Here is a 10574-nt window from a genome sequence, read left to right as displayed (position 1 = left end):
GTGAAGTTTTGGGAAACACTCCTAATTTTTCGGATAATACAGTTAATGTGGATTAATCTGTTGGCCTGTGCGTTACACATATTCCCTGTTCAGTAGCGTTGGTAGGGGTGTGGCGACAGGCGCGAGGCTTCTTCCGGCACGATGACGCAGATATGTAGTTTGTTTAACCGATCGTTATCTCGAGTAGAAAACTCTTCAGTCAGTGTATGCTAACTGTTGTTTTGGATAAAAAGTGTGCACCGGTTTTATGAAATGTTGACTGTCTGTACTGGCTTCTTTCGGTGAATTAAAAAAAGGTTCGATGTCGTCTACGAGATGTCAAAGTAGTCAATCACTTTTTGTCGATAACTATTTGATCGATAGCGAATAACTTAGAGCACGTTTAATGTACACTTTCTAAAGTCATTGTTTCATTAACGTCATATGTTTCTCATCTGTCGTTGAATCTATTAAAAAATTTGATGGATCTTCTTATATCGAATATATTGTTTTCTCATTTTCAATATTAATCATGTTGATTTACTTGTTATACAACTGTTTTAGTAGTGGTGACGTACGGATAGTTAATATACCGCCGGAAGTAATTGTTACATGATTGGCGTTGAGAAACGATGGGGTATACGAGTTTAAATATTTTGCGTGCACGCACGTAACTTCCATATCTAAATTTGATATTACGCAATTTTTGTTTTCCGTAATACGATACAAGTTCGGCAGATAGGATTAGAAACACATTGAACGCATGCATGTATTCAGTCTTCCTGTATGGAAGTGATAATGCTCACATCGATACATTTGTTGTTCGTAGTATTGACATATTCGTGTGCCCTTGAAAGGAACCTTCATTTGGCAAATTTACATGATGAAAGATATGCCTTAAAAAAACTGTAATTACTTTATATGTACAATCTTTCGATATTCAACACTGCAATAAATATATAATATATGCTTTTTATTAATATAATTATCTTATACTATTTTTTTTCTTTTTACGAATAATCATTTCATACGTTATTAACTTTTTGTTGTCACGTTTTGTAGTAGAAATAAATGTAGTTGTAATAAATTAAAATTATATCAACATATTATGCGATAAAGGGGAGATTATTTTCATTGGATGTTATTAACATTCGAAAGAGTTCCCGTCGGTTAGTATCATTCTTATTGAGCGCGATAAAAAAAGCTTTCTATGGATTCTTCTTTAGATATGCAGCTATAACCTCCAAGATGATAATACAATGTTCAACTACGTCACTTTCGGTTTGAATAACATAGTGAAACGATTAAGTTCTCTCTCCCGGCTCTAGTTCAGGTTCGATTGTTATAATTTTCTTTTTTCCATATAATTTAACCGAAAGTAATATGGAATATTACTGATTTTATAACCTCGAATTGTTTTCATCACATTAATTGCATTATCAAATGTGTGAGATTGTGTACGTACAGTATTGCCTTATCACACGTGAAATATGAATCGAATTCTCAAACAGAAGTGATGTGAGAGACATTTCATTTAGCAAACGGCAACATGGAAGTAGCTGTTACAAAAGTGATACAATGGTTCAACGAACTGAGATCCCGTTTTCATCTTTATTTGTACGCTCAAAATCGTAAGTCAACATATTAAGAAAATGCATATATGGATAAATGTTTGAGTTAAACACGTGAACACCGTTATGGCCAGATAAGAATTTTCTTTGAATTTCGTTATTTATAGAACGACGATAACTAATGTGTATTTACTTCTTATAATATCAATATAAAGAAATAACGATGAAATTTTTTTTTGGCAACGATTGCACCTCGTAATTTTGAACCAAAAGTTTTCCGAAATAATCGTGGAGTTATAAAATTGAAATAATTTTATAGACATACATATATGATATTGTGTTAATAAAGAAGATATTAGTGTACATAAAACGATTATTCTTTATCCTAGTTGGTCCCATAAGGGCGGAAAATGGTGCGTCCCAAGGTGACGATCAGCGGTCTTCGCACCAACATGATAGCAGTGAAGAGAGGGTGGTTTTCGTAAATGCTCCTCATCAGCCAGCGAAATATAAAAACAATCGCATTTCTACCGCGAAGTACTCATTACTTTCGTTTATACCTATGTTCCTTTTTGAACAATTTCGTCGGTACAGTAATTGTTTCTTCCTATTCATCGCCCTCATGCAGGTATTATTTTAAAAATTATACATATTCTTATTGTAAATCTTTATCGGAAAAATTTTTTTTTAATTGTTATAAAAACAATTTTTTATTTAATTTTAGCAAATACCGGATGTGTCACCAACAGGTCGATACACAACTTTGGTTCCATTAATCTTCATTCTTAGTGTATCTGCATTAAAAGAAATAGTTGAGGATATTGTAGGTACCCTTAATTATGAGTTACCTTTTGTTATTTATCGGAAAATACTATAATATTATTCTTTATTACAGAAAAGGCATAGAGCAGATGATGAAATAAATATGCGTGAAGTGGAAGTTTTAAGGGATGGTCACTGGCAGTGGATACAGTGGAGAAATGTTGCTGTTGGTGATGTTGCTAAGGTTATATCTTATTTTCTTCAATCTCATGGATATGGAAATTATTATCAATTAACATACCCTGCTAGAATTATTGGCATCATCGGAGCCACAGGGTATGTCTTTCATAGAGACTGCCAATTTGGACGGAGAAACAAATCTGAAGATAAGACAAGCCCATCCTGACACTGCCAGTATTTTAGATACTGCAGAATTAATGAATTTTCGTGCAAACATTCAGTGTGAACCACCAAACAGGCATTTGTATGAATTCAATGGAGTATTGAGAGGAACCAACAGACAGTATGATTACATTTTATAAGAATTTGAAAAAGTTATAATTGCACGTGTGCCATGTGTATATCAATTTTTAGAAGTGTACCTTTGGGACCTGATCAAGTATTACTTCGTGGAGCAATGTTAAGGAATACACGTTGGGTGTTTGGCGTAGTCATCTATACAGGCCATGATACAAAACTTATGCAAAACAATACTACAACTGCACCCTTGAAAAGATCCACTTTGGATCGACTGACCAATACACAAATACTCATGTTATTCTTTATTCTTCTTTTGCTGTGTATTTTATCTGCAGTATTTAATATTATTTGGACTAAAGCTCATAATGAAGGATTATGGTATTTAGGTTTGCAAGGTGAAAAACTGATTATCTTCTTCACTTCTTTGTACATGGTGATATATCATAGCAATTATAAAACTAAGTATTCGTTTGTTTATTTCAGAGGAAATGACGAAAAACTTTGCTTTTAATCTTTTAACGTTTATTATTTTATTCAATAACTTAATACCCATTTCATTACAAGTCACATTGGAAGTAGTAAGATTTGTTCAAGCTACATTTATTAATATGGATATTGAAATGTACCATGCAGAAACAGATACTCCTGCAATGGCTCGTACAAGTAATCTTAATGAAGAACTTGGTATGGTTAATTACGTTTTTACTGATAAAACTGGAACTTTAACAAGAAATGTAATGGAATTTAAACGATGTTCAATTGGTGGTAAAATGTACGAGTAAGTGTTTCAAGCAGTTTCATGTGCACTATTTTAATTTATTTGATCGTTTGCTACAAAAAAATTGTTTTACAGTTTGCCGATTCCAAATTCTAATGGTGATGAAGATAGTAGTAGTATCAATAGTGAGCTAGTTAGAGATATTGTCGAAGGAAAGTTGCTAGAAGGTTCTTCTCGTCCCGCTGATAAAAAGGCTGCGAACCATGCAAAAATAGTGCATGAGTTCATGATTATGCTCTCCGTGTGTCATACGGTAATTCCCGAGAAGATCGATGATACTATAATTTATCATGCTGCATCGCCAGGTAATGAATCTAACAGAAGTTTATTCTTATAGGATATTGTTCATTGTTTAATTTTTGATGTACTTATTTTGATAGATGAAAGGGCCCTAGTAGATGGAGCGCGTAAATTTAATTACGTATTTGATACTAGGACACCCGCTTATGTGGAAATAATAGCCTTGGGTGAAAGACTTCGATATGAAGTATTAAATGTAATAGAATTTACGTCAGCGAGAAAACGAATGTCGATAATTGTAAAAACACCAGATGGAAAAATCAAACTTTTTTGTAAAGGAGCTGATTCCGTTATATACGAAAGATTAGGTTCAGCTCCCGTAGAAAATAGTGATCCTGATCAGGAAGGCTTGGACGATTTTCGAGATGTAACTTTAGAGCATCTGGAAACATTTGCATCCGATGGTTTAAGAACACTTTGTTTCGCTGTTGCAGATATACCTGACAGTTTTTACCAGGTTCATATTTTGTAGTGTTACTTTACTTGGTATACATTACTTTCCACAAAATTGTAACATAAACAATTCTTTTTAACAGTGGTGGCGTGAAACGTATCACAATGCAACAATTAGTATGGGGAACCGTGATAATATGATTGACATTGCCGCGAATCTTATTGAAACAAAGTTAAGATTATTGGGAGCAACTGCTATTGAAGATCAATTACAAGATCAGGTATGTTTAATCTGGATTCTCGTATGTTCTCAAAGGTGAATGATAATAATACGCATTATTGTAGGTACCAGAAACGATACAGGCTCTTTTACAAGCTGACATTAATGTTTGGGTATTAACCGGAGATAAACAAGAAACGGCTATTAACATCGGCTACTCTTGTAGATTGATTACACACGGAATGCCATTGTATATCATTAACGAATCATCTTTAGATGTAAGGAAAATTAATATTTTTTTTAAGTTCTTCTAGGCAGTATTATCACAATCCATATTTATTTCCAGAAAACAAGAGAAGTTATAATACAGCGTTGTCTTGACTTCGGGATCGATTTAAAGTGTCAAAATGACGTAGCTCTTATTATAGATGGAAATACGTTAGAATTTGCATTATCCTGTGATACTAGAATGGACTTTCTGGATTTATGTTCGTCTTGCAAGGTTGTTATCTGTTGCAGAGTGTCGCCAATGCAGAAAGCTGAGGTGATTTTTTATATATTACACAATCTTAAACGCGTTGAAGTCTTTTTACTTGAATGTTTATGTTATTTCTCGATAAAAGCAATTCAATAAAATAACAGGGTTTTTCAGGTGGTTGATTTAATTACGAGTAATAAAAAAGCTGTGACACTTGCAATTGGAGATGGTGCAAATGATGTAGCAATGATCCAGAAAGCCCATATTGGTGTTGGTAAGATTATTTACACATTAGTCTTGTATATTATCAAATAAGAGATGTGTATATTATCAACATCAATTTCATACTTCTAGGTATTTCTGGCGTTGAAGGTCTTCAAGCAGCTTGTGCTTCTGATTACTCTATTGCGCAGTTTCGTTTTCTGAAACGCTTATTGCTCGTTCATGGCTCGTGGAACTACAGTAGAATGTGTAAACTAATACTGTATTCGTTCTATAAAAATATTTGTCTGTATGTCATTGAACTGTGGTTTGCTATTTACTCCGGCTGGTCCGGGCAAATCCTTTTCGAGCGATGGTCGATCGGTCTTTATAATGTTGTAAGTTGTGAACTTACTTTACCGTCACAATACATGTGCCGTATCGCAATATATACAAGATAAACTGTTTACATTAGGTATTTACAGCAGCACCTCCATTAGCTATGGGACTTTTTGATAAAGTATGTTCCGCGGATACTCATTTAGCTCATCCAGGAATGTATGCCACGAAGAATACTGGTGAATCATCGTTTAACATTAAGGTATTATATTTTTCGTTTAAAAATATCCTATTCGTAATATTGTACTTTATATAGTGTTGATATTACTTATACAGGTGTTTTGGATTTGGATAGCAAATGCTTTAATACATTCATCTCTCCTTTATTGGCTATCACTAATGGCTCTAAAAGAAGGCGTGGTATGGGGAAACGGTCGAGATGGTGGTTACATCGTTTTAGGAAATTTTGTGTATACTGTACGTTTCAATAATAGAATTATATTGTTGTATCGTCAATTTTTAATAAAATCACTTTTTTACAGAAAAAATAATTATATTTTTATTTGTTGTTAGTATGTTGTAGTGACAGTATGTGGCAAAGCGGGATTAATAATAAACTCCTGGACGTGGGTTACTCATTTAGCAACGTGGGGATCTATTGTGCTATGGTTCTTATTTATTTTTATATATAGGTAAATGTCTCGGTATATTTGTATTTTATATACGTTAAAAATACTACAATAATTTTTAACAATTGATGCATTTTCAGTAATTTCTGGCCTCCTTTAAATGTGGGTGCAGTGATGTTAGGCAATGATAGGATGCTGTTTTCTTCGCCTGTTTTCTGGCTGGGTTTGGTACTTATACCATCAGCAGTACTACTTCTGGATGTTACAGTTAAAGCGTAAGTATTTGTACATTCAACATTTTGTAATCTGGTTTTTTAGTATGATGATAAAACGTATGTGAAACGTGTTTGGTTATAGAGTGAAGAATACAGTGTGGAAATCCGTAACTGCGGCAGCTAGGGAAAACGAGATACGGAAATCTGACCCCGGGGACATATTCAACAGCCATGACTATAGAAGCTCGTAAGTTTCTTTACGTTCATTTGTTACACATTGATATATGAAAAAGGAACAGATTTAACTGATAAAATACACGTGATTATAACTAAAGAAATTCGTCGTAGAAGAAAGGGAAATGCTTTTAGTAGTTCGTATCGATAATTTATGAATCAATATATTTTCACATGCTGTTAGAAATTCGCATTTATCCGGAAATACGACAGCGTACACACTGCATGAAATATATTGGTAGATTAACAGAAAGAAATGATTTATTATTGTAAAATATGCATGGCTTATTGGATGTAACATTTTAACAAACTACTACCGTTCACAATAGAAACGAAAGATTATATTTTCTTAACAATTATCCATCAAAATTCTTTTTCAAAAACTAACTAATCACCTTAGGTGCATGCATATACAGCAGTATACTGTCTCAGCCTTGATAAAAGTGAAACTTACAGATTGCTTTCATTAGTAGACAATTTTTTTTTTCCTTTTTTTTCTCCACAGGCTAATGATAATCTTCTCATAATTTACACTAGCAAATTTTCCAAAGAAAACTCATATGCTTAACATTGAAGATATTACGATTGAGTAGAAAATATCGAAATTGCAACAGGAAATCGATGTGTTCGAGGAGGCGATGGTTAATTCGGTGTTGGGCCTTGCTCTGGTCACCACGCAGGCGAAATATGATCAGAGTCTTCCCGATTGCGCTCGCGGCCCGCGATCTATGGTTCACTCACCATACAGAGCATGTCTCATCTACACCATTCCGTGTTCCACGTTCCTAAAAGACTCTCTACAAATTCCCGTCCACTGTGGAATCCGTAAGCATCCCGATATTTAAATATACTCCCGGTTTTACCTTCTCCCTAACATCCGCTTACTTCCAACGTGTTGTACATGTTAACTATTTTTGTACGTCTATTACCATGTTGAGTATTATACATCTTAGAGACTGTTTATAGATCCATGTTGTTGTCTTATACATCTGTTGTAGTACCAACGTTTATTGTTTATTATTATACATTTCTATACAATATAACAACAAAGTAATGTTTTCTTCACTTCCTACCCTAGTAGAAGTAGAATCATCTAGTAATTCTTAATTATTAAGCAACAAATACTAACAAAGGAAAAAAGAAATTCATTTCAATCTTTCTGTTAAATCCTATCGCTAATCTCTCATTTTTCATTTTGTATTCAGTTTCTCATTTCTTTTTCAACGAGTTGCAGTGCGAATTGTTAATTCTACGTCTAAACGGCCAATACTAAAAGTCAAAGCTTCCTCGAAAGTGGCGTGAATATGAACGTTTAAAGATAGCAAGAGAAATTTTTCCTTCTTATTTTTAGTCGTCGTGTACGTTTGTTCTATTTTCGTTCGCGTTGTAGAGTTCAAGCTGGGATAATCTATATTCGTTGTAAATAGTACGGACACGTGGATGTCTCGAGACTAAACTCTAATCCTCTAGCTTTAAAAGAAAAAAAATAAGAAAAAAGAAAACTAACACTTTGTCAGTATGAAGCAACTACTCTGTTTGTTAATGCGGTTTTCTGGTATGTTTTATTCGCGGTATCCCGTGAAGGCCTGTGCATGCCATCGCCAACCTCGCGAGGTGTAAGTACCCCCAGTAGTAACGTAACTCGTAGGCGCTCCTGTAATACTACACTTTCAGGCGAATGCACCGCTAATTAATCAAACCGCATGATCGTATGGTGAACATTGTTCCGGACAGGTGAATTTTCTGAGACATAAAACGAAAGGGTCTTATATATCTGGTTGGGCTTAAAATACGCGGAAAAGATGCAGCAATTGGAATATGCAAAAATTCAAATATCGAATTTTTGAAGATTTCAAAGGTAACCTACCCCCTTAATGCATCACACAGCATATCACTTTAAGCGCCGTACCCGCTTTAAGGCGTAATATATCTCTTGAACAGCAAGTGGCTGAATATTTATGATTAAAAATCGTCGCTGTGCCTGTAGTAAGCACTATATAAAATTTTTCAATAGAAATTTCCCGTTTTACAAGAGTTATTTTATTCGATTTTGTAAAAGTGCATGCTTCTACAAAACTCGTAAATATCGCGGCGCTTTGAGTAAAGTTTCTAACAAAATAGCCGGCGCTTTAAGTGTTAAGATAATTACATATTGTCTAAATATCTTAGATCTTACATACAATTATATTTCACGTACGATTTATACATGAAAATTTTGAAGAAAAGAGACAGTTTCGTAGAAGACACAAATCTGAAAGAACCGACAAAAGAATCTTGCAACGGTGATAATTAGTATTGCCAGCACTGCATGATCTTCACCTTAGATAAATAATCATCGGGTAGCCAGTCAAGAAACATATAACGATCGTCGAACGTATTGTCGAGGGGTGTTTTTCTTTTAAAAGAGTAGACACGTGTTTCATGGACGTGTACTGAATTTTGAACTGTGTAAGGGGTTGTGGACGAACAACAAGGCAGACCAGTGTTTCTAACACAATTTTTGAATGCACGGCTTTCCAGATTGACGGAGACAGCGAGACTACTGAAAAACGTAAAAAGTGTATTCTCCAGGCGATCAAACGCCGCCTCCAGAGTTAATGTCGAGGTGGAGCTATCACGTAAGTTGTCTAATCTGTTCTATCAACGGACTGGAATCGAGAGTGAAATAAAAAAAGAAAAGAAAAGAAACAAGAGTAACAATAAGAACGATGAAAACCTTGTACAGATTCTTTGTCTTCTATGCTCGCCGTTTATTGGTACTTTTTATTTTCCTATTTTCAACTCGTTCTTAACAGAATAACCTTCTATCCAAAGCACGCGCTTCGTTTCTTCACGGCTTTCGCCTATTAAAACCAAAAAAAAAAAAAAAAAAAAAAAAAAAAAAAAAAACAGACAAATAACACTCGGAAAAGAGCGAAAGATACTCGTTGAAACAAGCAATTTTTCACGATATATCCGCACTTGCACTTTATTTTCTCGCTTCGAACAGTGTACACACGCTGTAATTACTGTATTAGACGATAAGTTGCACTAACGTTATCTCGTAGTTTCACTAACCTTCGTTTCGTCAGTACTAACTTTCACTGTTGCCCTTTATCGTAGCTTTAAAATCCTCCTGCTGGAGGATGTAGTATAGAGTTCTTAGCATTCCAATATGTCGATAACAGTAAAGAAACAAAAATTAATCAGTCCTTACTCCTGGTAGATTTGTGCATGCACCAAGTTCACCTATTGTTTGTTGTGATAACAGAGACTAATAGGTTGCGCTCTTTATTGTTGCACATGCTGCACGATGCAGATGGATTCGCGTTCTCTCAAGAGGAAGGAGGCTCGGTGACACAGACGGATGTAATCAGAGCTTACGATACAAATCTTCCGAAACCTGGCGGCATGTGATCTTAATCTATCTACAGAAAGAAAGAAAAACAAAAAAAAAAAAAACAAAAAAAAACAAACTACACAGATGTATATTCTATATAATTATATAGGTAATTTTTTCAAGCCGATCTAACAAAGAAGAAGAAGAAGAAAAAGACGAGAGAAAAGCGACAAAAAAAAAAAAAAGAAATAACAAAAGTGTTTTTTCGGAATTTGGTACTCACCAAGCCCTACGTAACGCCTGTCTAACTGTGTATCACGGCTGACTCGATGTTTCTCGCGATGGTTCACAAATACACACACATACATATGCGCGCACCCCTTGTGAAGGGGCTGCGACTTCCGGTTTCTCGATCGACGATAGGCCTCGCAACAAATAGTATTAGAAAGACTATCAAAACAAAACAATTCCGAAAAGAGAAAAGTATTCGTTTTTTTGTAAATCGTCAAGATATCTCGTCACTTGCGAAGAGAGAGAAAAAGAAGCGCGCGAAGAAGAGAAAAAAAGAAAAAGCAAAAAAAAAAGAACAAAGAAAATGGAACGTCTAACGATACCTATTCTAGATAATTCTTTTTGATACTCTACAAGATTTATTATATTTATTGTATACCTCGAC

At 34.6% G+C, this 10574-nt stretch overlaps 1 protein-coding gene across 1 annotated transcript; it reads left to right on the top strand.

Moving 5' to 3' along the window:
- The first annotated feature begins 212 nt into the window (after positions 1 to 212).
- Positions 213 to 10030, top strand: LOC108572785 (probable phospholipid-transporting ATPase IA). The gene is made up of 22 exons (XM_017935068.1): positions 213 to 296; positions 1491 to 1610; positions 1940 to 2178; positions 2275 to 2373; positions 2446 to 2566; positions 2610 to 2835; positions 2907 to 3187; positions 3276 to 3570; positions 3646 to 3875; positions 3951 to 4327; positions 4407 to 4544; positions 4609 to 4761; positions 4830 to 5027; positions 5136 to 5235; positions 5316 to 5560; positions 5638 to 5763; positions 5838 to 5978; positions 6075 to 6193; positions 6271 to 6405; positions 6488 to 6592; positions 9100 to 9197; positions 9830 to 10030. Exons 2-22 carry the CDS (start codon positions 1529 to 1531, stop codon positions 9973 to 9975), a joined length of 3654 nt encoding a protein of 1217 aa, XP_017790557.1. The 5' UTR covers positions 213 to 296; positions 1491 to 1528; the 3' UTR covers positions 9976 to 10030.
- The last annotated feature ends 544 nt before the right edge of the window (positions 10031 to 10574 follow it).

This window comes from Habropoda laboriosa, unplaced genomic scaffold (genome assembly GCF_001263275.1).
Source record: "Habropoda laboriosa isolate 0110345459 unplaced genomic scaffold, ASM126327v1 scaffold22, whole genome shotgun sequence".
NCBI lineage: Eukaryota > Metazoa > Arthropoda > Insecta > Hymenoptera > Apidae > Habropoda > Habropoda laboriosa.
This window is presented reverse-complemented; position numbering and strand designations above follow the sequence as displayed.

Excerpts from the sequence above, each read along its gene's own strand:
- LOC108572785 (XM_017935068.1), top strand. The coding sequence starts at position 1,529 with ATGGAAGTAGCTGTTACAAAAGTGATACAATGGTTCAACGAACTGAGA. Across the intron at positions 3,188-3,275 it reads ATGGTATTTAGGTTTGCAAG|AGGAAATGACGAAAAACTTT; the intron begins GTGAAAAACTGA and ends TGTTTATTTCAG. Across the intron at positions 5,236-5,315 it reads GAAAGCCCATATTGGTGTTG|GTATTTCTGGCGTTGAAGGT; the intron begins GTAAGATTATTT and ends TCATACTTCTAG.